Consider the following 26,692-nt stretch of genomic DNA (forward strand, 5'->3'; position numbering starts at 1 on the left):
TAAATTTACCCAAAACAAATTATGTTTAAGCACTATAGAGACATCAGAGTCAGCAGGAAAATTCCAGAATAACTGGCCGAGGTGAGGCTGCTCTCGGCGAATCCATGAGTGTTAAATGGCCATCTGGAGCTCACATCTCCAAAAACACTGAAGCAATTTTTCAAATAGATGTTATCTTTATTAACAAACAGCATATTTGAAGTCTAAACAAGTACATTCTCGACTGAAAGGTACATTCCATGACAAAAACAGTATTATTTATAAAATTATGGTGGATCTGGGCATTCGCCATGACAATCGCTGTGAGATACGGAGAAATGGTTGGAGTTCTGTTATCACTAGAATATCGCACCACTGCAAAAGGCTCTCAGCCAATCAGATTCTAGGACCAGAAAGAACTGTTGTATAAAGAATGACAGATAAACAAAATGATGGATGGATGGATGGATGGATGGATGGCTAGCTAGCTAGCTAGAGCGAGCTTCATATAATGTCATTGGAGTGTTATGTGTCATTTCTGTAGTTCATAAAGTAGCTCTATTACTAGCTGCTGTCCTCTGGATTCATTCATCACTGTCACTGAGCGTGTTCATGTTCATCACACGAATGCGAGATTGTGGATGTGACATTTCCATCGCGTCTTACCGGAACCCGTTACAGCAATATGCCTTAATTAAACTAATGAAGGACTATCAACACATTCAATTAATCATCATAAATTATATCACACAGCGATTCGTAAATATGTTGGACACTGAGCGAGGACCAGGGTGTGACTGTGCATCATAAATCATACATAAATAAGGTGTTTATGTGTGTGCCCGTTCTCACCTGAGTTGGGTATGATCAGATGACCTCCCAGCGAGTTAAACGACCCTAACGCCGTACACGTGGGGTCCCGTGTGCGTGCTAGCGTCTGGTTGCGTGGAGTCATGGGGTCGCTGTCTAGAAGTGAGTGGGTGACTTTCGGGGACAGGGTGGCAGAGAGGTCAGAGGTCATGTCGTCCTGAGGGGTCACTGTGCCAGAGGAGTTGTAGACTTTGATCTTGAGGTTGGGAAGCGGCAACGGCTCCAGGAGAGGGGAGCTGGTCATGGGGATTTTGTCTGAGATGTCATGGAGGGCATACACTGGACCACGATACAGTGCCGCCGCTGTAGACAGATCAGGGGTTGCGGCCAGCAAATCCGCTGCAGACAGACACACAAAAATCTAATATTAAATATTAATAATGATATTTGGAGATGGACAGATATGTCAGCTTATTAAATGATGTTTTATTAACAAGGTTCGGGAGGAGCGTGTCAGATACCTAGCCTAACTAACACAACAGGAGTCCACTCAAGTCAATCAAGGCTATACATTCAAATACAGCTGACTTACCTCTATCCTTTTGACGGTTTATCAGCATCCCTCCACCACCCCATCTCCTCACTCCGAGTTCTCACTACACCTAAGGGGGGTTCTCTGGGTTCGGGCCATTCCCGAGCTCGGAGCCCTTCCCCGGACAGCATGCCAAATATGCATTACTATACTCCGGCTAATTATATGTAAGCGTGAACTCGTGAAATACAATACTGTTCAAAAATAAGATTATTTAATGTTTGTCAAAGAAGTCTCTTCTGCTCACCAAGGCTGCATTTATTTGATCCAAAATACAATAAAAACAGTAATATTGTGAAAAAGTATTACCATTTAAAATAACAATTTTTATATGAATATATATTTTAAAACATAATTTATTCCTGTGATGCAACACTGAATTTTCAGTATTTTTACTCTAGGCTTCAGTGTCACATGATCCTTCAGAAATCATTCTAATATTTTGATTTTATTGCTCAAGAAACATTTCTTATTATTGTGTTGTGCTGCTTCATATTTTTGTGGAAACCTATTTATTTATTTCAGATGAATATAAAGTTCAAGAAGTTCATAATAAATAAGTTAATAATAAAATAAAATGAAAACAATTCTTTTTCTCATATTTGTGAGTTTATACCTTGTAATTCTCACTTCATATCTCACAACTCTGACTTCACACCTCATAATTGTGACTTCGTATCTTGTAATTCCGACTTCATATCTCATAATTCTGATTTATTATCTAGTAATTTCCGACTTCATGTCATAAAAAACTAATTTTTTATCTCGTAATTCCAAATCATATCACAAAATTCTGATTTTATATCTTGTAATTCCAACTTCATATCTCAGAATTCCAACTTCATGCAGTATTTTGTATTTCTAACTTCATATATCGGAATTCTGACTTCATATCTCATAATTCTGACTTTATATCTCGTAATTACATCATCAAATATGGTAATTCCGACTTCATGTATCGTAATTCCGACTTCATGACTCAGAATTCTGATTTCTTATCTTGCAATTCCAACTTTATATCTCAAAATTCCGGTTTAATATTTCATAATTCCGACTTCATATATTGTAATTCTGACTTTATATATCGTAATTCTGTTTTCATGAGTCAGAATTCTGAGTTTATATCTCGTAATTTCAACTTCATATCTCAAAATTCAGATTTCATATTTCATAATTCCGACTTCATATATTATAATTCTGACTTCATATCTCATCATTCCGACTTTGTATCTCGTAATTCCGACTTCATATATGGTAATTTTGACTTCATATATCGTAATTCTGACTTAATATATTGTAATTCCGACTTCATATATCGTAATCACCGCCTTCATGACTGAGAATTCTGACTTTGTATCTCGTAATTCTGACTTCATGTATCGTAATTCCGACTTCATGACTTAAAATTCTGACTTTATATCTCGTAATTCCAATTTCATATCTCAAAATTCCGATTTCATATTTCGCAATTCCGACTTCATATCTCGTAATTCCGACTTCATATATCGTAATTCCGACTTCATGACTCAGAATTCTGACTTTATATCTCGTAATTTTAACTTCATATCTCAAAATTCCAATTTCATATTTTGTAATTCCGACTTCATATCTCATAATTCTGACTTTATATCTCATAATTCCGACTTCATATATGGAAATTTTGGCTTCATATATTGTAATTCTGACTTCATAACTTAGAATTCTGACTTTATATCTCGTAATTCCAACTTCACATCTCAAAATTCCGATTTCATACTCTGTAATTCCCACTTCATATATTGTAATTCTGACTTCATATATCGGAATTCTGACTTTATATCTCATGATTTCTGCCTTTATATCTCATAATTCTGCCTTCATATATCGTAATTCCGACTTCATATCTCAAAATTCTGATTTCATATCTCGTAATTTTGACTTAATATCTCATAATTGCGACTTCATATCTCGTAATTCCGACTTCACATCTTGTAATTTCGACTTTATATCTCATGATTCTTTGTATTTTATCATTCAGACTATCTTTCTCAGTAATTCTCAGTTTATATCATGTAATTCTGACTTTTTCCTCACAGTTATGAATTCTAAAGTTAAAAATGTGATCAAAAAAGACAGCATTGTGATATACAAACTCAGTAGTGTGAGATAAAAGTCAGAATTGTAAAATTCTCTTTTTATTTTTTATCCCTTTGTGGAAACAAGCTTCTAGAATTTTCATATGAAATAACCAATATTTCATCTACACACTCTCAACCGCAAACAATTTTTTTTTTACATTAAAAAAAAACACAGTGGCCTCAAAATCCATTTTCTTCTCTATTTTGCATCAAATTTCTATAGAATTTACAATTTTAAACACAAAATCAATCCATAAGTTGTTTTTGGAGATTTTTCATAATTTGGATGTAAACACAGCCACTATACACTTTCAATGCATGTAACAAAGCAGCTTGACGATTCTTCGAAACATCTCCATTTGTGCTCCAGAAAGTCACAGTTTGTAACTGCATGAAAGTGGGTAAATGACTTTCCTGGGAGACCTATGTATGTATTTCTGTTGTGTGCTATTTTGAAATAAAATCACCGTGTGTTAGTGTGTTTCTGTGAGCTTGTAAAGGACTCTTGTAGCCCGCGGCTGGTAATCTCCATACTGATTGCTCATTAACATTCAGCTTCCCACAGTGACTAAACAGAGGATTGTCACTTCGCACACCAGCTCTCTTTCTCTCTTCGGTTACTCAGGTGTGTGCATTACTCACCACGAGCACCGTTCCCACTCCTGACGCGCACGTTAAAGTCATTAATCACGCTGCGATCGGCGATACAGCATAAACCGCACTGCATTGCATCACACCTGTCGAAGTAAACACGTCCGAACCCGGGAGAGATCTTCACCGGAGCTAAACTGACAAATGTGAATGTCTCGCTTTACTATCAAAACATCCCCTACCTCTGTATTTATCAACTCATTCGTTGATGTCCTCCGCAGCGTCTCCACACGGCGCTTTCGCCCTGACAGGGTGCCATTTACACCTACAGCCCGCTTCATGTTTAATTAACAGAGAAAACGAGCGGGAAAATGAGGGGAAAAGCGAGACAATACGAGAGCGAGCGGAACGACGATTCTTCATTAATGATAACCTGTTCAGGTTGGAGAGTGACAGGCATTCTAATGTTCCTCAGATGAAATGTCACCTGAGTCTCTCTCTTTCTCTCTCTCTCTCTCACACACACATACACACACACACCTCACAATTTAACACCGGAACACTGCCTTCCATTCTGTTCACCACTTGATTGGAATTTTAATCATTCTTGTGTCTTACGGTGACACACACACACACACACTCTCACAGTTCCTTGCTGAAACTGTTGCATTGACTGAGAGCTGCAGTAAAACAGATTGTGTCTGAATAGCTTGTTTGAATGTTTTACTAAAGCAATAATCCACTCAAGGATGTGCATAATAGTGATTTGCATGATTGCCATGCCTAAAATCCCTTTCAATCTGTTAAAAACAGCAACATGAAAAAAGATACCGATGTTCAAAATTGGTTACATTTGTTATTACAGGAACAGTTCACTCAAAAACGAATTCTGTCATCATGTTTTCACCTTCATATCATTCCAAACCTCTATGACTTTCTTTTCTTCTGCAGAACATAAAAGAAGAAATATTTTTAATAACGTCGGGGTCCAAATGAAAATGAACTCCATTGACTGTCTTTATAATACACTGCATTTCATTTTGAAACTAAGAAAGTCTGCCGTAATTCCAAAATACGAAATCCGAATTCCGAAAGTGCCAAGTGTAATTGTAATTAATGAAAATATATGGTATACATAAACACAAATCTGTAATATTGCGAAATATTATTACAATTTTAAGTAACCTTTTTCTATTTGAATATATTTTAAAATGTAATTTATTCCTGTGATTTAAAGCTGAATTTTCAGCATCATTACTCCAGTCTTCAGTGTCACGTGATCCTCCAGAAATCATTCTAATATGCTGATTTACTGCTCCAGAAACATTTCTTATTAAAAACAGTTGTACTGCATAATATTTTTGTTTTCCCCCCCCCCTCAGGATTCTTTGATGAATATCAAAGTTCAATGATCAGCATTTACTTGAAATAGAAATCTTTTGCAACATTCTGAATGTCTTTACTGCCCCTTTAGACCAATTTAATGCATGCTTGCTGAATAAAAGTATTAATTCCTTTATTTTAGTTATAAAATAAATAAATAAATAAATAATATAAGGGCTGGTAACGGCTTACATTTTTTAATCTAATTAATTACATGATGTGACGATTAATTAATCTAATTAATCTCAAATTAATTGCACATCAAATTTGGCTGAGAAATTACTCCCAAAAGATAATTTAAAGTCATTGTTGTGTAAAGCATCAAACAGACATTACAAAAAGTAGCTTTAGCAAGAAATATTTAGCTTGATTCAGCATAAAATTGATTACATATACTCTTTTGGACCATGAGGGTGAGTAAATGATGACAGAATTTTCATTTTTGTGTGGGTGAACTATACCTTTAATAATTTTTATTTTTATTACTATGGAAATTATTTCTTTCATGAAATGATACTCTAAATAATAAATGGTAAATGTCTTAATGATTAAGTCATCGAGTCATTTATTCATTTGATTTATTCAAATGGCTGATTAATTCAGGAGTGAAGTAAATGGTTCCCTTTATGAATGGTCCATCCTTGGGCTTGTTTGACTTGATGATCATCACTATCAGATCAATCGGTGTGTGACATTAAAGTACCCCAAAAGCGGTTAGAGAACAGATGACTCTGCATGCTTTTAAATCTCTCTCGCAGTACTTGATGTCATACGCCGACTGGTCTGTGCAGCACCGCTTCAAATCCAGCAAACCTAATGATTCACACAATTCGTTCAAAACATGGATAAAGAAACGAAATGCAGATATGTGTTGTTGAAGATGATTAGTTCTGCTTATATATATAGTTCTATATATATAGCTAACCAATTACAGCTGGATAGTGATTCACTAATGAAGGTTGATTGTCTCACCTGAGCGTGCTTGTTTGATGCTGACAGGCTGGAATCCTCCATTCAGCACAGATGAGTCGATGATGTCGGAGTGAAAGCGCCGATGAGTTTTGCGGTACACAAGCAGTGCCACGATAGCAGAGACGATCAGACACATGACCACAGCCATGACGATGCCCACGTACAACGCCACCTCATCTCCACCAGGCGCAGCTGCACAACAGACAAACACAGGTTATGGTCAGAATGAACACTAGCCTATACATACTGCATACTTTGTAGTACATATTGTATACTGCCTGCTGATATCATCATGGTGCAAAGAATGTTACAATTTTACATTTTGAATTCAGTTTTGTATTCAAACATGTAATTCCTCACACTGGAAATGGAAGTTGTGCACATTGCATTGTGGGATACAGTATTCTGAGCTGGGATGAAAATTAGAAATGCTGCCCCAGCAATTAACTTAGTATTATTGAACCCAAAACTGAAATAAGACATAAAGCTATAGCAAAGCTTTTGTAAGCTTTTTTTTTTTAAAAAAATTAAAAACTCTTTAAAAAACGTTTTATCTCACAAGATTTACCATTTCTGTTCCAATTGGTAAATCTTGTTCCAAGAGTTTCTCATCTCGTATTTTGTAATTCTGACGTCATATCTCATAATTCTGACTTTATATTTCACAATTCTGATTTTTTTTCTCACAATTATGAATTCTAGAGTCAAAATTCTGAGAAAATAAGAGCACTGTAAGATATAAATGTTTCTTTTTCTCACAGTTGTAAGTTTCTCACCTCACATCTTGTAATTCTGACTTCGTATCTCATAATTCTAACTTCATATCATAATTCTGACTTTATCTCTCACAATTCTTACTTTTTTTCTCACAATTATGAATTCTAAAGTCAAACTTTTGGGAAAATAAGAGCACTGTAAGATATAAATGTTTCTTCTTCTCACAATTGTGAGTTTCTCACCTCATATCTGGCAATTCTGACTTTATATCTCATAGTTCTGACTTTTCCCCCACAATTATGAAATCTAAAGTCAGAATTGTGAGAATATTACAGCACTGTGAGATATAAACTCAGAATAGGAAATAAATTATAGCATAGCTTTTGTAAGCTTTATAAAAAATTCAACTTTTCATACAGAAATATAAAAAAACAAAACTAAAATGTTTACTGAAAATTGCGCATTAAAATATAATTACATAAATAAAAAACTAAAAACGTAGCACTACTATTACTACAACATAAAACCCAAAAATATAAAAATGAAAGCTATTACTAAAAAATTATTTGACAATATTATACAAGTAATTTAAAAATGTAATGAATAAATTACAGCTCCTTGCATAATGAAAATAGCATACGTGCACAGTATACATACTGCATAGTGCAGAAATACTAAATATTAGTATGTTAGTATGCTACACCAAATAGTCATACAAGTGCACTTACTTTTTCTCATTTTCATTTAGTTTAACTTTAAGTACTAAAACAACTAAAACATATAAAACAATTTAAAACAATAAAAAATATATATATACAAACATTTTTTTTAAAATAAAGGAGATGAATACACACAACAAAATCTAAAAATTAATCGTAAAATATTAACAAAAACTATAACAGTATATCAATGATACTTAAATAACACTGTCACCTACTATTTTTATCACAGTATATACGGCAGTATTCCATTTCAAATGACAAATCATTATAGCAATATGGGTTAAAGGTCACGTCTGAGGATGGCCTTTAAAACAACGGCATTAATCAGCATATAAACCCCCTACATCAATCACTAGAAGGAGTTTTCCCAGTAAGAGAGAGAAAATTAGACCGCCAACTGCAGAAAGATGAAAAAACACCCTGAAAATAGACAGTCAGACTATGAGAGAAGAGAATCCAGTCCTTTAATTTAATGAGGCTATAAATTATTACATGCCATATTGCTCATCTTCCTGGAAATCAGCCTCATTCTTCAGCAGACTGCAGGAGAACAATAGTGACATGTTCATCCGACCCCTTTTCCTGTGGATTCTCTCTCTCTTTCTACGGGTGTGTGTGTGTGTGTTTCTGAATTTGTGTATGTGGAGATTAAAAGGGGATCAGGGCCGAAATGAAACCGCGGCTCTGAAACATCAAAGAGAGAAGCAGCCAAAATCGTCACAGTCTCTGATGTTTAAAGTGTGTGTGTGAATGTGCGCTTAAATCCCCGCTTCCGTATCTATTGGCTGTGTAAAGCACACGCTGGCGCTCATCACTCATTAGTCGCAGTGAGACTGCAACAAAGGTACACAGATTAAAACTCCACTCATGCTTCACACATCTGACTTATCAGGCTGACATTAACAGCAGCATGTCTTAAAGACAGGCTAGACTCACGCTTATGAATATTCATTAGGATCCTTCACAGACTTAAGCCTATTGGTTAAGCCACGCCGATCCACCGTACCAGTAGAGGGTGCCGTAACGATGTAAAAACACTTAGTAAAGTCAAATTTTGTTGTGTAGCGCTTTTTTAGACATTGTTTCAAAGCAGCTTTACAGGATACCATGACATCAACGTTTTAAAAATCTTAATATCTTCATGCCTTATAGTTGTATTTAGCAGATTAGAGCTGGTTGATAATATAGTTACATTTTGCGATGATACAAGCAATCAGGCCATTGACATTTGTTATACAGTATTGTTATACAGTACTTATTTATACAACTTTGAATAAAGACCTATGCGATAATACAGCAAAATTTTGCAACAAAAAAAAGAGATTTGCTACTTATACTATAATATATCCCATTTAAAAAAAAATAAATAAATTATATATATATATATATATATATATATATAGCAAGAGAGATTTTTGACTAAATAAATGCACATACAGTTTACATTTTTGCGACAAGTAAAACGTGCATATATATATATATATATATACACACAAACACACACACATATATATATAATATATATACATTTATAAGTATATTTATGCATTTAGCATGTATAAGTATAAAGCTTTATATATATAAATATAAATGTATAAGAATTTATAAGTATATACATATTTATATAAGTATATAAAATGGGAATATATGATATATATATACATTTATAATACATAAGTACAATATATAAGAATTTATAAGTATATACGTATTTCTAAATATATAAAGTGGAAAAATATGATGCATATACAATCATAGGGAGTAGGTAATATAAATAATGTATAAAATACGTAAGTAAAATTTATTTATATATATATATATATATATATATACGATAATGCAACCAAAATTTAGTATATAGTATATTAGTTTATTATATAAAATTATATATATTTCATATATATATATTCATTATACACACACACACACACACACTAATATATATAATATTATAGATACATAAGTACAAAATAGTAAGTACACATAAGTAAAATACGTAACTTGATAGGTAACTTATGTTATGTATTTTACCTAAATATTTTATTTATTAGCTGTATTTCATATATTCCCACTTTATATACCTATATATATATATATATATATATATATCATGGGAATACATGAATTCTATACAATTATAGCTAATATCTAAAATATTTAAGTAAAATACATAACACACACATATACATACATACATATATATATATATATATATATATATATATATATATATATATATATATATATACATACATATATATATATATATATATATATAAACAAATACACACACACATATAGGTATATAAAGTGGGAATATATGAAATATATAAGATTATAGCTAATATATAATAATATAGGTGTTTCATAAAATAGATTTTTACAATAATATATATTTAGTATATATGCATTTAGTATTTGTTTGCTGACACTAAATATATAACATAATTCTATCATAACTGAAACTGGCTGTACAAAACGTCCAGGTTGTGTTAGACTGGTGTGGATTGAGGCCAGAACTGCATTATTTGAGAAACCATTCTTGTCTGTAACACAAACAAGTTCCATATTAAAGTTTAATATTTATGGTAATAGGCTTATTCCAAATTGTATGAGCAATAACAGTGATGCTTGACTTACTAAATGTAAAATAACTAGTCTACTCAGTAAAACCCACAAACTTTGATAGTCAAAGAAACTTCGTATTTTCTGTGTTTGTGTGTGTGTTTACAGTATTAAATCTCAAAGCAGCCACTGAAGTCTGTGTCACAGCGGGCGGTCGCGCTAAACACAGCGCCGCATACACGACCTCTCATCATCTCTCATGTCGTTTGCTTGTTTTTCCTCAGTGACCTTAGTATCATCTCTCCTCTGCAGTATTGATTTGCTTACACCCATAATTAATTTACAATTAGTGGTAAAAATTGATCACAGCTGTGTCCTAATGACTAATATTATTCGATTACTGACTGTGACCAAACATGATTGTCATTAGTTATTTCTCTCATTAACCATTAAGCGCTGATCTGTGTGTGTGTGTGTGATAGCGATATGCAATGGACAAATTACACAATGACTTTCACACGACTTTGTTGAAGGAATTTCTATAAACATAATTATTCATTTCAATGTACATGTATTGATGTTTGTCATGTGCAATCTAAATTGCCACCCAAATCAGTTAACAAAAGATTTAAAACAACAGTACTACTTGTTAACATTAGTTAATTGCATTAGTTAACATAAACTAATGATGAAAAATGTACATAAGTTTGTTTCTTCATCAGATTTGGATTGTATGTAGCATCACTTGCTCACCAACGGATCCTCTGCAGCGAATGGGTGCCGTCAGAATGAGAGTCCAAACAGCTGATAAAAACATCAAAATAATCCACAAGTAATCCAGACCACTCCAGTCCATCAATTAACATCTTAAGAAATAAAAAGCTGCATGTTCATAAGAAACAAATCCATCATTAAGGTGTTTTTTTTAATGCAAAACATGCCTTCTGGCTAAAATACGAGTTTTATTGCTTTCGCCAGTGTAAAATGATGTCTCATCTGAATCAGGAGAGAAATGTGCACAGATAATATGCACGTTTACAAGTGAAAACAGTCAAATATGTTGGTGAATTTTGATGTGAGAGGACAACAGGAGATGGACTTCTTCACTGAAGAAAGCATTATTATGAATTATAGACACAAACTTTGGCCAGAAGCAATGGTTTAAAGTTAAAAATGCCTTAAAGATGCATTTGTTTCTTACAAACACACACTTTTCCACTACACAAGACATTCATTGATGGACTGGAGTCACGTTGTGGATTATTGTGATGTTTTTATCAGATGTTTGGACTCTCATTCTGACGGCACCCATTCACCGCAGAGGATCCAGTGGTGCTACATGCTACATGTCTCCAAATCTGATGAAGAAACAAACTCATCTACATCTTGGATGGCCTAAGAGTGAATAACTTTTCAGCAAAATATATTTTTTGGATGAACTGAATATTTTCCTTCTTGTAAAGTGTTTCATCACGCCTTTGCACATGTTTGAGCGTTTAGACACGTGCATGTCCATGTTTGAATATGCATACGTGAGCGTGCGTGTGCAACAGAAAGGTTGTTTCTATGCAGGAGCACGCTTGACTTATAAACGCTATTGATTGTATGAAGGAAGTGATTAAAGTGGAAGGACAGTGTGCAGATGCTCAGGGGGGTTAATGAGGGGAAGGAAGTTTGATCGTCTGGCAACCCGTCCGACCCATGAGTCTGCAGGCGGAAGAGCCTTCTGCTGATCAGATTCCCTCGGCATCGATCCGCAGGGGTTTTACTGAGTGCACACACTCAGACTGATAACACACACACAGAAAGTTAAGTCACATCTTTTTTAGCAGAGTGCAGTATTTTTCATTTGTAACCTTACAAAAATAAACATGCGATGTATAAATGTGACCCTGGACCACAAAACCAGTCTTAAGTAGCACTGGTGTATTCATAGCAATAGCCAAAAATACATTGTATGGGTCAAAATGATCAATTTTTCTTTTATGCCAAAAATCATGAGGATATTAAGTAAAGATAATGTTCCATGAAGATATTTTGTAAATGTCCTACCGTAAATATGTAAAAACTTAGTAATATGCATTGCTCAGAACTTCATTTTGACAACTTTAAAGGTGATTTTCTCAATATTTTGATTTTTTTGCACCCTTAGATTCCAGATTTTCAAATAGTCGTATCTCGGCCAAACACTGTCCTATCCTAACAAACCATACATCAATTAAAAATTACTTATTCAGCTTTCAGATGATGTATAAATCTCAATTTTAAAAATTTGACCCTTATGACTGGTTTTGTGGTCTAGGGGCACATATATCCATATACTGATATCTTTTTGGTATATAAACTACTGTTCAAAAGCTCTGTAAGAAATTAATATTTTGAACTGTTTTCAACATTGATAATCAGAAATGTTTCTTTAGCAGCAAATCAGCATATTAGAATGATTTGTGAAGGATCATTTGACACTGAAGACTGGAGTAATGATGCTGAAAATTCAGCTTTGAATCACAGTAATAAATTATATTTTAAAATGCATTCAAATAGAAAACAGTTATTTGAAATTGTAATAATATTTCAGAAGATTACTGTTTTTTTTATTGCATTTGTTATCAAGTAAATGCTACAGATAAGACATGAGTCTTCTTATAGACCCCAAAAGTTTGACATTGGTAACTGAAGAAAAAAAAAACTTATTTTTTTATCTGTCAAAAGGACTGAAAGCATTAAATTATCTATAAATGTTTTAAAAATTAATCAGCAATGGATATAAACGCAAAACCTATTTAGTAATATTAAAAAGCATTAAATTAATGATGCTACTCCTTTGATGTACTGGGTTGATATCATTATATTAATTATTTACATTTACATGTTTTCATTTAATAAACGCTTTTAATCAAAGTGACTTACAAATGAGAATTACATAAGCAAGCCGAAGCAACTATTTCAAAGGAGGAAAAAAAAACAATAGTATGCTACTGCATTTTCATAAATGCCAGATCAAAACAACATTATCAGAGTTAAAAAATAAAAAATAAGAGAAGAAAAAATTGTTACTTGAAATAAAAAACTTGATTTTAATTCAACTATATAAACTCATTTTAGTTTCACTTGATGTACTAAAATTTAAAAAAATAAAATAATGAATACAAACTATATAGACAAAAAAAGACTAAAACAAAATTAATAAAACTTTCAGCAGAATAATTATAAAGACTAATTAGAAGACATTTAGCAAGTTAAGTTTCTCTAAGAAGAAATCTTTTTCTTTTTTTCTTTTTTTTTTTTTTTGTCATTTAAGGTGGACCTTAGTGAAAAAAAAAATATTAAAATGTATTTAAAATACATTTATTTAATGCTAAGTATACTACAAATACATTGACATATTATGTACTTAATAAAAACGCCCTGCAATTGTACTTTTAGTATACTAAACTGGTATATTTAAAGTCTGCTAAATTGGAACAACTAATTTTGTACTTAATGCACTTTAATTGTAAGCAAGTAGTGCTGAAGTCCAACTAAAGATATGCTAAAGTATATTTGATTGTGCTAAAGTGGATCTATAGCAAGTACACTTTAAATATTTTGCATTTAATCACCAATATTGTTTAAAGATCATACAATCTTCATCAGTAGTGACACTGAAACATATTTTAGGCTTAATGTTAAGAAATGTGCATTGTGCAAAGGTAGTACTCCAAATAAAGTTTAATTACAATTACAATATCAGTAAGTCTAAAGCGATATGTCAGTAAATATGTTAATAGACTTGAACTATACTTAGTATAAAATAAATGCATTTTAAATCCATTACTTTTTTACTAGTGGATTCACGATTGCTCCATGAAAGATAAATGCATTACTACCTTACAATTTGGCCAAAAAAAAGTTTTTATGATCAGCTTTTGGTGTCAGAGACACGATTATGATGCCGCTGTCTATGTACGGAGCTCAGCAGGTTTGGAACTGAGCCTTAATTTTACACGAGTAAAAATAATATTGTTAGCATCTCCAAGACTTTATGAGCAATATGTTCAGATGACTCAGACAGAAAAGGTTTCAGACTCATTTTTAAATCAATGTGCTCTGTAGCACAGCATTTCCTGCTGGCGCCGATGTGAAGTGCGCCGGCGTTTTATCGGAGAGATCTCCTCTGCGTTCTGTCCCTCTTTAACTCTCGCCATCGTACGCCTTGAGTCATTTAACTCATTTCACCCGAGAAACACTCATACAAGCTCTAACACGAGCTTTGATGATAAAAGTGCCAAGCTACTAAATGCAGCCATTAAAATGTATCTGGAAGATTAAACGTTTTCTTTGAACACGAGCGCGAGCGAAAGAGGGAGGGAGAGCAGGATCGCGGCTGCCGACTGCAGAAAATGTTTAATAAATAATACAGCTTCAGGAGAAAAGAGATAACATTGTCCCCTTAAACACACACACACACACACACACACACACACACATAGAGAGTTAGCATCACTGATGGTTCAACAGAAGACCAGGCCTAAAATAAAGCGTTGAGCCTGAAACATACTCACAAATATGCAAACACCAGCTTAGCCAATGCATTGTGTGCACCGTGTACATATTTAATGGGTTTTTGTTATGTGATACAACAATGCATGAACATTGTGGAGCTAAAAGTCTTCTTGCATATGTTTCAGGCCTCAGTTCATTCAAGTTTCCAGCATTCTTATAGTGAAAATGTCACTTGTTAAACTATGAACCTGGGCTATAGTTAAATAAAATTTAAATTAAAATGATAAAAAAGAATAAAAAAAAAAAACATATTTTGAAAATTCTTATTTAATTACAACTAAATTGAAAAATGTAGTGACAGTAAATTTTTAAAAAAGTGATTTAGTATTTAATTAAAATGAATTAAAAACATTTATGTTCAAAAGAGCCATTCAAAAGAGAGGACATTCAGGTTAGTAGCTTTGCTTACTTAGCTGTACAATGTAAAATAAAATGAAATAAAATAATATAAAATAAAATAAGCAAAATAAAAGAAAAGAAAACAATAAAGAAAAATAAAATTAATTAAATTAAGCAAAATAAAATAAGATAATAAAGCAAAATAAAATAAAATAAAGCAAAATGAAACAAAATAAAATAATAAAGCAAAATAAGGCAAAATAAAAATAAAGCAAAATAATTTAAATTAAAATAAAATAGAGCAAAACGAAATAAAATACAGCAAAATAAAGCAAATAAAAAATAAAGCAAAATAAAATAAATAAAACAAAGTCAAATAAAAAAATAAAATAAAGCAAAATAAAATAAAATTAGGCAAAATAAAATAAAATTAAAATACAATAAAGCAGCATAAAAAAATAATAAAGCCAAATAAAGCAAAATAAAAATAAAGCAATATAAAATAAAATAAAGCAAAATGAAATACAATTATAAAGCAAAAAAAAAAAAAAAAAATCTAATTAAGATTAGACCCAATGGCACCCCCTGCCCCCCCTTAAAGGTCAAATAAACTTTATTTTCTATATAGCGCCAGTTCAGAACAGAAGTCATTTAAAGTTACCTTTTGCTATAGAACAGGTCCATACCTTGTTCTTTTATTAAACAAACAAAATAGTCTTATGTCATTTATCTTGTATCTTCTGTCTCTACGTGGTCGCGCGTCTACAATTTCTAAATTAATAAAACAATAAATAAATAAATAAATGTTTACTGCCTTCATTTAATTATCAGAAAAATTAAAACATACAAGAATTTCTGAAAAAAAGAAAAGGATTGTAGGACCCTATTGTTCAAAATGTTGAAACTGAGATTTTGGGACTTATTTTTTTACTGAAATAAATGTACAGAGAGTAAAGAGTAAAGTAACTGTTACGAACAAGTACCGTACCGTACCATACCTCAACCAAAACCAGAATCCTAGGGGAAACACTGTACTGTGTATATTTATTATGTACATCTAAATACAGACACATACAGTATATTTTCTGAAAATATTGGCATGCATTTAAATGTAAATATTTTTAAATATGTAATTAATATTTTATATACATATATTTCATATATAAATATAAAATTTCTCTTAAATATATCCATGCATGTGTGTGTATTTATATATACATAATAAATATACACAGTTCACACACATATATTATGTAAACAAAAACTTTTATTTTGGATGCGATTAATCATTTGACAGCACTAAAACAAACAAACAAACACATTTTTGAAACTAAATTTACAACAGAAACATATGAGTGGACAAACTACCTGTAAACACCCACTGATGGGTTATTATTGTGACCTTTACACTCAGAAATGAAGCTGCATCCGTCATGTTAGCAGCCAGGTTAATATCCATTGAGCCACCAGCCCCGACTCGACTCTGTTTATCTTTAAAACTGGAGTGGAAAGTGCCTTTCATTTTCTCAAAAGTGAGCACACCATAAAGAGCAGAAAGGCAACATAAAAACAAAGCAGATAAAAGGACGGTAAAATATAGTAAAATCACAGACAAGAAGCAGGCTGACTGATGTTATGACTGATGAGTTGTTTTCATGAAGAACAGAGCGCTGCGGTGGCCTGTAATGAAAGCCTGAATCATTTTGTTTGATATTCGCCTTGGTTCATCTCTCAGGGTTTCATGTTCATAACAAACATTTCGCTTATAATCCAGTTTGAAGAAACTCTAGAACAAGCCAAAGCTCACATCTGAAGTCAAACGTACAGACGCTCGTAAAGGGCAAACGCCGTGAGGGAGATGCCATCGCAGTCTTCATCAGAGTATTAACTGCAGAACAGACGAGGTGAGTAACGAACACGCGGATTACCGTCTGCCCAGCGGCTGCCGCTTCACATTAAACGCTACATGAAACGCCGTTCACAACACATTTCACTTCCAACGCAGAATATTCAGCGGAAAATAATGAAGGGTGGACCTGATTTTATCCATCCAGATTTGATTAGATGTTAACAAATAGTCTATGATGTTACTGGATCAGAAAAAAACAGATCTATCTATCTATCTATCCATCTATCGTTCGTTTTATCATAAGCTCTATCGTTTGTTTTATTGTTAGTTCTATTGTTAATTCTATTGTTCAATCTATCTTTTTAGCATTCTATTATTCTGTTTATTGTTTGTTTTATTGTTAGTTGTATCGTTCGTTTTATCATTAGTTTTATCATTTATTCTATCGTTCGTTCTATCCACCGTTCTATCGTTTGTTTTATCATTAGTTCTATCGTTCATACAATTGTTCGTTCTATCCATTTATCTATCTATCAATCAATCTTTTGTTTTATCATTAGTTCTATAGTTAGTTATATCGTGTTTTATCGTTAGTTCTACTGTTCATTCTGTCTTTCTAGTGTTCTATATATCTATTGTTCGGTTAATCGTTAGTTCGGTTTATACAATTGTTCGCTCTATCCAACGTTCTATCCATCGTTCTATCTATCTATCTATCTATCTATCTATCTATCTATCTATCTATCTATCTTTTGTTTTATCATTAGTTCTATAGTTAGTTATAATGTGTTTTATTGTTAGTTCTATTGTTCATTCTGTCTTTCTAGCGTTCTATATATCTACTGTTTAATTTATCGTTAGTTCTATCAGTTTATACCATTTTTCGTTCTATCCAACGTTCTATCCATCATTCTATTTATCTATCTATGTATCTATCTATGTATCTATCTATCTATCGTTTGTTCATTCGTTCTATCATTAGTTCTATTGTTTGTTTTATTGTTAAGTCTATTGTTATTCTATCATTCTAGCATTCTATTATTCTATTTATTGTTTATTTTATCGTTAGTTGTATCGTTGGTTTTATCATTAGTTTTATCAGTCAGTCGTTCGTTCTATCCACCACTCTATCTATCATTTGTTTTATCGTTAGTTGTATCGTGTTTTATCGTTAGTTTTATTTTTCATTCTATCTACCGTTTGTTTTATCGTTAGTTCTATCAGTTTATACAATCCTTCGTTATATTGTTAATTCTATTGTTCGTTTTATCGTTAGTTCTATCATTCTGGCGTTCTATTATTCTATTTATTGTTTGTTTTATTGTTAGTTGTATCGTTTGTTTTATCATTAGTTTTATCATTCATTCTCTCGTTCGTCCTATCCACCGTTCTATCTATCGTTTGTTTTATCGTTAGTTCTATCGTTCATACAATTGATCGTTGTATTCATTGATCTATCTATCTATCTATCTATCTATCTATCTATCTATCTATCTATTTATCTATCTTTTGTTTTATTATTGGTTCTATAGTTATATCGTGTTTTATCGTTCTATTGTTCATTCTGCCTTTCTAGTGTTCTATATATCTATTGTTTGTTCTATCAGTTTATACAATTGTTCATTCTATCCATCATTCTATCTATCTATCTATCTATATATCGTTTGTTAGTTAGTTCTATCTTTTGTTTTATCGTTAGTTCTCTTGTTAATCCTATCGTTCATTCTATCATTCTAGCGTTCTAATATTCTATTTATTGTGTTTTTTCGTTAGTTGTATCGTTCCATATCTATCTATCTATCTATCTATCTATCTATCTATCTATCTATCTATCTATCATTCTATCATAAGTTCTATCGTTTGTTTTATTGTTAGTTCTATTGTTAATTCTATTGTTCAATCTATCTTTTTAGCATTCTATTATTCTGTTTATTGTTTGTTTTATTGTTAGTTGTATCGTTCGTTTTATCATTAGTTTTATCATTTATTCTATCGTTCGTTCTATCCACCGTTCTATCGTTTGTTTTATCATTAGTTCTATCGTTCATACAATTGTTCGTTCTATCCATTTATCTATCTATCAATCAATCTTTTGTTTTATCATTAGTTCTATAGTTAGTTATATCGTGTTTTATCGTTAGTTCTACTGTTCATTCTGTCTTTCTAGTGTTCTATATATCTATTGTTCGGTTAATCGTTAGTTCGGTTTATACAATTGTTCGCTCTATCCAACGTTCTATCCATCGTTCTATCTATCTATCTATCTATCTATCTATCTATCTATCTATCTATCTATCTTTTGTTTTATCATTAGTTCTATAGTTAGTTATAATGTGTTTTATTGTTAGTTCTATTGTTCATTCTGTCTTTCTAGCGTTCTATATATCTACTGTTTAATTTATCGTTAGTTCTATCAGTTTATACCATTTTTCGTTCTATCCAACGTTCTATCCATCATTCTATTTATCTATCTATGTATCTATCTATGTATCTATCTATCTATCGTTTGTTCATTCGTTCTATCATTAGTTCTATTGTTTGTTTTATTGTTAAGTCTATTGTTATTCTATCATTCTAGCATTCTATTATTCTATTTATTGTTTATTTTATCGTTAGTTGTATCGTTGGTTTTATCATTAGTTTTATCAGTCAGTCGTTCGTTCTATCCACCACTCTATCTATCATTTGTTTTATCGTTAGTTGTATCGTGTTTTATCGTTAGTTTTATTTTTCATTCTATCTACCGTTTGTTTTATCGTTAGTTCTATCAGTTTATACAATCCTTCGTTATATTGTTAATTCTATTGTTCGTTTTATCGTTAGTTCTATCATTCTGGCGTTCTATTATTCTATTTATTGTTTGTTTTATTGTTAGTTGTATCGTTTGTTTTATCATTAGTTTTATCATTCATTCTCTCGTTCGTCCTATCCACCGTTCTATCTATCGTTTGTTTTATCGTTAGTTCTATCGTTCATACAATTGATCGTTGTATTCATTGATCTATCTATCTATCTATCTATCTATCTATCTATCTATCTATTTATCTATCTTTTGTTTTATTATTGGTTCTATAGTTATATCGTGTTTTATCGTTCTATTGTTCATTCTGCCTTTCTAGTGTTCTATATATCTATTGTTTGTTCTATCAGTTTATACAATTGTTCATTCTATCCATCATTCTATCTATCTATCTATCTATATATCGTTTGTTAGTTAGTTCTATCTTTTGTTTTATCGTTAGTTCTCTTGTTAATCCTATCGTTCATTCTATCATTCTAGCGTTCTAATATTCTATTTATTGTGTTTTTTCGTTAGTTGTATCGTTCCATATCTATCTATCTATCTATCTATCTATCTATCTATCTATCTATCTATCTATCTATCTCTATCATAAGTTCTATCGTTTGTTTTATTGTTAGTTCTATTGTTAATTCTATTGTTCAATCTATCTTTCTAGTATTCTATTATTCTATTTATTGTTTGTTTTATTGTTAGTTGTATCGTTCGTTTTATCATTAGTTTATCATTTATTCTATCGTTCTTTCTATCTACCGTTCTATCATTCTAGCATTCTATTTATCTGTCATTCATTTTATTGTTAATTCTATTGTTCATACAATCATTTGTTCTATAGTTCTATCCATTGTTCTATCTTTCTATCTATCTATCCATCGTTCTATCTATCTATCTATCTATCTATCTATCATCAGTTTATACTTTCTTTCAGTAATATGATATATTTAGTAAATTAAAAAAGTATATATCCCCCCCTCCATGCACACAAACGCACACACACACACACTACATGCATTCATAAACGATTGAAAATCCTATTAACACTGGGGTTCAAATATCTGGCTTTTTTATCTCGATTATCTTTATTTTTTTTATTTTGCTCAGCTTGCACTGACGTGAATAAATCAGGCTGGGGAAATTTCTAAAGAAAGCAAATGGGATCAATTTTCATTTCATGTTGTCTTTAAAGAGAATTACTGAGTTGCTACAGGTCATACTGCGAGAACTGAGAGAGTTCTCCCGTTTCAACCGGCACACAGACTTCAGCCGAGCCTGACTTTACTCCAGAGACGTTCAGGTTTCTATTCAGCTCTGTGTCTGAATGTGCAGAAAAGAGCGAGAGAAAGGGACAAAAGCATATGCGTATGTGTGGATGTGAGTCAAGAAATAACACACAGAACATAAAGTGCTGCACGAAGCAAAACAGCAAATCAAAGTACTCTGACAAACAGACAGCATGGTTTCACTCCCGCAGACGGCGAGGAACACAGCGCAAGCGGAGGAAAATAAAGCCGAAGATACTGCGAGACAACAGATACGGACCTGAAAAAACCAAAGCAAGAAAATGAAAGACAAAATAGACACTCACATGTAAACCCCTTCTCTCCCGTTCCGGATAGCTGATATACTGAACCTTCTGAGAGAGGAATGGGGTATTAGACAAAATAATGGGAATGTAAAACAAAAAGAACTAGACGTGATTTGATGCGAGACTGAAACGTCTCAACAGAAAATATAATGTAGAGAGGGCAGGAGAAAATGGACATGCAGACTGTAATTCAACACAACAGGCTGCATCTAACAAACGGGCTCCAAGGGTGAGATGGTGATCAGGTAAACATTTAGTAACCACATATTTGTGAACTAGTTTGAAACTATAGACTAACTACAGTCTGTCCATTGTTACATTAGAACAGTCTGTTCATTGTTACATTACATATCAAAGAAAAGCTTTTATGTTATATATAGCTATATAATTCACGTTGAATCATATGTACACTACTATATAAAAGTTTGGGAAGAATTTTTTTTTTTGAAAGAAATTAATGCTTTTATTGAGCAGGGATGCATTCAATTGATCTAAAATGGCATGAATTTTCTATTAATCAAAAGATCCTGAAAAACTAATATATCATGGTTTCCACAAAAATATTAAACAGCATGACTGTTTTCAACATTGATAATACTACTGTTTTTTTTGAGCAGCAAATCAGCATATTACAGTGATTTCTGAAGGATCATGTGACACTGAAGACTGGATTAATGATACTGAAAATTCAGCTTTGCATCGCAGGAATAAATTACATTTTATACTATAATCAAATCAAAAACAGTTATTTTAAATTGAAATAATATTTCACAATATTACTGTTTTTATTGTATCTTGGATAAAATAAATGCAGCCTTAATGAGCAGAAGAGACTGCTTTCAAAAACTTTACAAAATCTTACCAACCCCAAACTTTTTTAAATGATCTGGCAAAATAAAATAAAATAAAATAAAATTAAAATTAAATTAAAAAAATAAAAGCCCCCATCATGGACCGTCTCATGCATATTGCACACAAAAAATAACCTGAAAATTCAAAAAGTAATAAACAAATAAAATAAAGTAAAATAAAATAAAATAAAATTTAACAAATGTTTCACTTCAAATAATTAAACTGAAATAAAATAAAATAAAATAAAATACAATTTAACAAACGTTTCACTACAAATAATTAAACTGCAATAAAATAAAATAAAAGCCCCCATCATGCATATTGCACACAATAATTAATACAAATAATTAAACTGAAATAAAATAAAAAATAAAATAAAATAAAATAACATAAAATAAAAAAAAAACAAAATAAAATAAAATAAAATAAACCCCATCATGGATCATCAACAAAAAAAAAAAAGCCTGAAAAATCAAAACGAAATAAACAAAATAAATAAATAAATAAATAAAATAAAATATAATTTAACAAAAGGTTTCACTACAAATAAATAAACTGAAAGAAAACTGAAATAAAATAAAATAAAATAATTTAACAAAATGTTTCACTACACATAAGGATTTGATATACAAGCAGACTTTCCATCCAAACATTTACTAAAATCTGCTGGATTTCCAAACTCTATTCAAGCACTTAAAATACAACAAACCACAGATTACTAAACAAAATTACAGAAAATAATATGTTAGGATAAATGAAACTTTGTTTAAAACTAGAATGCACTCAAATGAACATGGGATAGTTGGCTTGTACTGCTGGTTTCTATCTGGTTTTACCCCTGGCTATAGAGAACATGCTCAAATTTTCCTGCTGTCTGAGCAGCAGTTCACTAGGTTTTATAAGAGAGTAAGACAGAGAGCTGAGAGAGTTGAGTTGAGTGGGGTTAAATGGATTGTGCCTGCTCAACTTTTAAGGGGAAGAACTTTTAAAGTAGAAACTTTAGTGTGGAAGTGCCTGCAGGGAGAGAGAGAGAGAGAGACAGACATGAGATCCATTACACAACAACACCAAACAGAGGAGACTCACATCCACGGCCCGTCTCTCTCTCTCTCGCTATCACTGCTCACTGCTCCAAACACCAGCAAACAAATTAAACTGCCACGCTGATGGCTCGTGATTACATACATTCATGTCACCTGTCAGTTTCCTCAAGATTCTCATTGCCTTTTTGTAGTGTGTAGCCACTGTGACAGTGATTGAAACAAATGAAAGGCCATGTTTATGTGCCTCATTACGTACGGGAGCAATAAACAAATCAACTGAAAGCTTTAAAGTAAACAAGAAACATTATATGCAATCAATTGAACTTTCGTAATGTGACGGATTTCAGAGCTGCCATGTTATCTGGTATTCAATTGGTGCCGGCAACTAATAAAACAACGATGACAGAACTAATAACCAATAGCCCACATGGACTGGATGATGTCAGCTGAAAAAATAAAAAATAAAAAAAATAAAAATAAAATAAAATAAAATAGCCTGGGTAATGCCACTTGAAAAATAAGAAAATAAAAAAAATAAAAATAAAAAAAATAAATAATAAAAATAATAAAATAAAATAAAATAAAATAAAATAAAACAAAACAAAACAAAACAAAACAAAACAAAACAAAACAAAACAAAACAAACAAACAAAAGCCTGGGTGGCGTCAACTAAAGAGCAAAAACATTTTAGAGGCAAAAAAAAAAAGGTTTTATTTATTAAAAAAAAAAAAAAAAAAAATATATATATATATATATATATATATATATATATATATTTAAAACAATATTTATTAAAAAAAAATATATATATATATATATATATATATATATTTATATTTTAAAATATATTTAAAATATATATATATATATATATTAACTGAAATAAAATCTTTTAATTGAAATAAAGCTAAAAAACAACAACAAAAAAATATCTTAAAGAAATGTTTCTTTGTTAACTAAGTGTACTCAAATTACTAAAACTACTAAAAATAAAACTGAAATAAGACAATCACAAAAACATAACACATTTACTAAAACAACTACAATTTAAATAAAATAAAAACTGAAATAAAATTGAAAATAAAAATAAAAGCTACATTTAAAAATTACAAATACTATGATAGTATATAAATAATTAGAAATGTTGCCTTGTCAACTAAATAAGAAAAAAAATGTTTAAGTACTAAAATTACTAAAACTGAAATAAATATAAATTTAAGCTCAACAGAGTAAAAGCATATAAAAGCATATAAAAATTACAAACGTTTCTAAAGTTACTAAAACTTAACTCAAATTAAAATGAAAACTAAAAATAGAAAAATAAAAGCTAATTTAAAAAAAAAATACATAAACAATAATAGTATATATATATATAAAATACAGATAATACCAGAAATACAGGACCAGGAATATGTCTGAAGAAAGATCATGTATTATAAAGGAATCCAGCCTGACTTGGCTCTGTGTGTGTGTGTGTGTGTGTGTGTGTGTGTGTGTATGTGTGTGTGTGTGCACTCACTTTGTAGGCAGAGTCCATCAGTGCAGTTCTGTGACTGTAGTGTGACTCCGTCACAATGCTTTCCTCCGTTCTGAGGCGCAGGAGCGTTACACTCTCTCTTTCTCCACTGCGTGCACTCAGTGTTACACGCCGACCACTTGCTCCAGTCGGCCCACTCGCCGTCAACTTAACACACACACACACCAGAAACAACAGAGATCATCAGAAAAAAATAAAAAGTGCTTCTACTGTGATATGAGGTAGATTGATTTTATTTTTACTAAAGAGGCCATATTGAAGAATTTTATTTTATTCCTTGTCCCTTAATAAAATACTATGGACCACCTCAAGCATATTGCACACAGTAATTAAACTGAAAAATTAAATTAAAATAGACTAAACTAAACTAAAATAAAATTAGAGCCCCCATTAAGCACTGTCTTATGTATATTGCACACAAAAAATTAACCTGAAAAATCTAAAACAAATAAAATAAAATAAAATAAAATAGCCCGGGTGATGTCACTTGAAAAATAAAATAATCAAAAAAAAAAAAAAAAAAAAAAAAAAAAGAAAAAAAAAAAAAAAAAAAAAAAAGAAAAGATAAGAAAAGAAAAAAAAAATAGCCTGGGTGATGTCAGCTGAATAAACTAAAATAAAATTGCTTGGGTGACATCAGCTAAAGAGCAAAGACATTTTAGAGGTAAAGAAATATTTTATTTTATTATTTTATTTAAGATTCTAAAATGTTGTGAAAAAAAACCCCTAAAACTATTTAAAAAATCTTTTAACTGAAATAAATTCTGTTAATTAAAAATAAATGTTCCTGTAATTTTTATTTCAGTATGAATTAAAAAATATTCAATATGAATATTTTAAAATGTATTACATACTATTCAATTACTATGACATTACTATGACATTATTTTATTAATTGTTTATTTTATTTTGATACGAATATAATATTCTTAAATGTACTAAATTACTTACATTATTTTATTTATTTCTTATGTTATTTCAATATGAATAAAATGTTTTTAAATGCATTAAATACTATTCAGTTACTATGCCATTATTTTATTAACAATAAAATAAAATAAAATGAAATAAAATGAAATAAAATAAAATAAAATAAAATAAAATAAAATAAAATAAAATAAAATAAAATAAAATAAAATAAAATAAAGCACCCACCGTGGACTGAAAAAATACAATATAATTATAATCAACATAAAATAATACAACATAAAATAAGGTAATAATAAATTAAAATAATCAAAAAAGAAAAGAAAAGAATAAGAAAAGAAAGGAAAAGAAAAAAAAAAAAAAGAGCCTGGGTGATGTCAGCTGAATAAAATAAAATAAAATAAAATAAAATAAAATAAAATAAAATAAAATAAAATAAAATAAAATAAAATAAAAGCACCCACCATGGACTGAAAAAAAAAATACAATATAATTATAGTTAAAATTACTATAATACAAAATGCAATATAAAATAAGGTAATAATAAAATAAAATAAAATTAAAAATCCCTTTAATGCACAATGCATTTTTTAAAATAAATGTAAAAAAAAAAAAAATAATAATAATGAAATAAAACAAAATAAAAGCCTCCAACATGGACCAACTCATGGATCAAGCAAATTGCACACAAGAATGAAAATAAAAATAAAATCAAACATTATGCATCTGGTGTATTGTGGTTGTCGGCCTGTTTCTGGATTCTGTC

General features: G+C 30.9%; 1 protein-coding gene across 1 annotated transcript in view; it reads right to left on the reverse strand.

Annotated features, from left to right (window-relative positions):
• unc5ca (unc-5 netrin receptor Ca) overlaps window positions 1-26,692 on the reverse strand; it is a 191,195-nt gene that overhangs the window by 22,020 nt on the left and 142,483 nt on the right. The window contains exons 7-9 of the mRNA XM_051109261.1: window positions 24,982-25,146; window positions 6,445-6,636; window positions 832-1,188 (exon numbers count right to left, since the gene is read on the reverse strand). Of these exons, the coding sequence (XP_050965218.1) occupies window positions 832-1,188; window positions 6,445-6,636; window positions 24,982-25,146 (714 nt within the window). The remainder of the gene's footprint in view (window positions 1-831; window positions 1,189-6,444; window positions 6,637-24,981; window positions 25,147-26,692) is intronic.

The sequence above is a fragment of the Labeo rohita genome, chromosome 5 (genome assembly GCF_022985175.1).
Source record: "Labeo rohita strain BAU-BD-2019 chromosome 5, IGBB_LRoh.1.0, whole genome shotgun sequence".
NCBI lineage: Eukaryota > Metazoa > Chordata > Actinopteri > Cypriniformes > Cyprinidae > Labeo > Labeo rohita.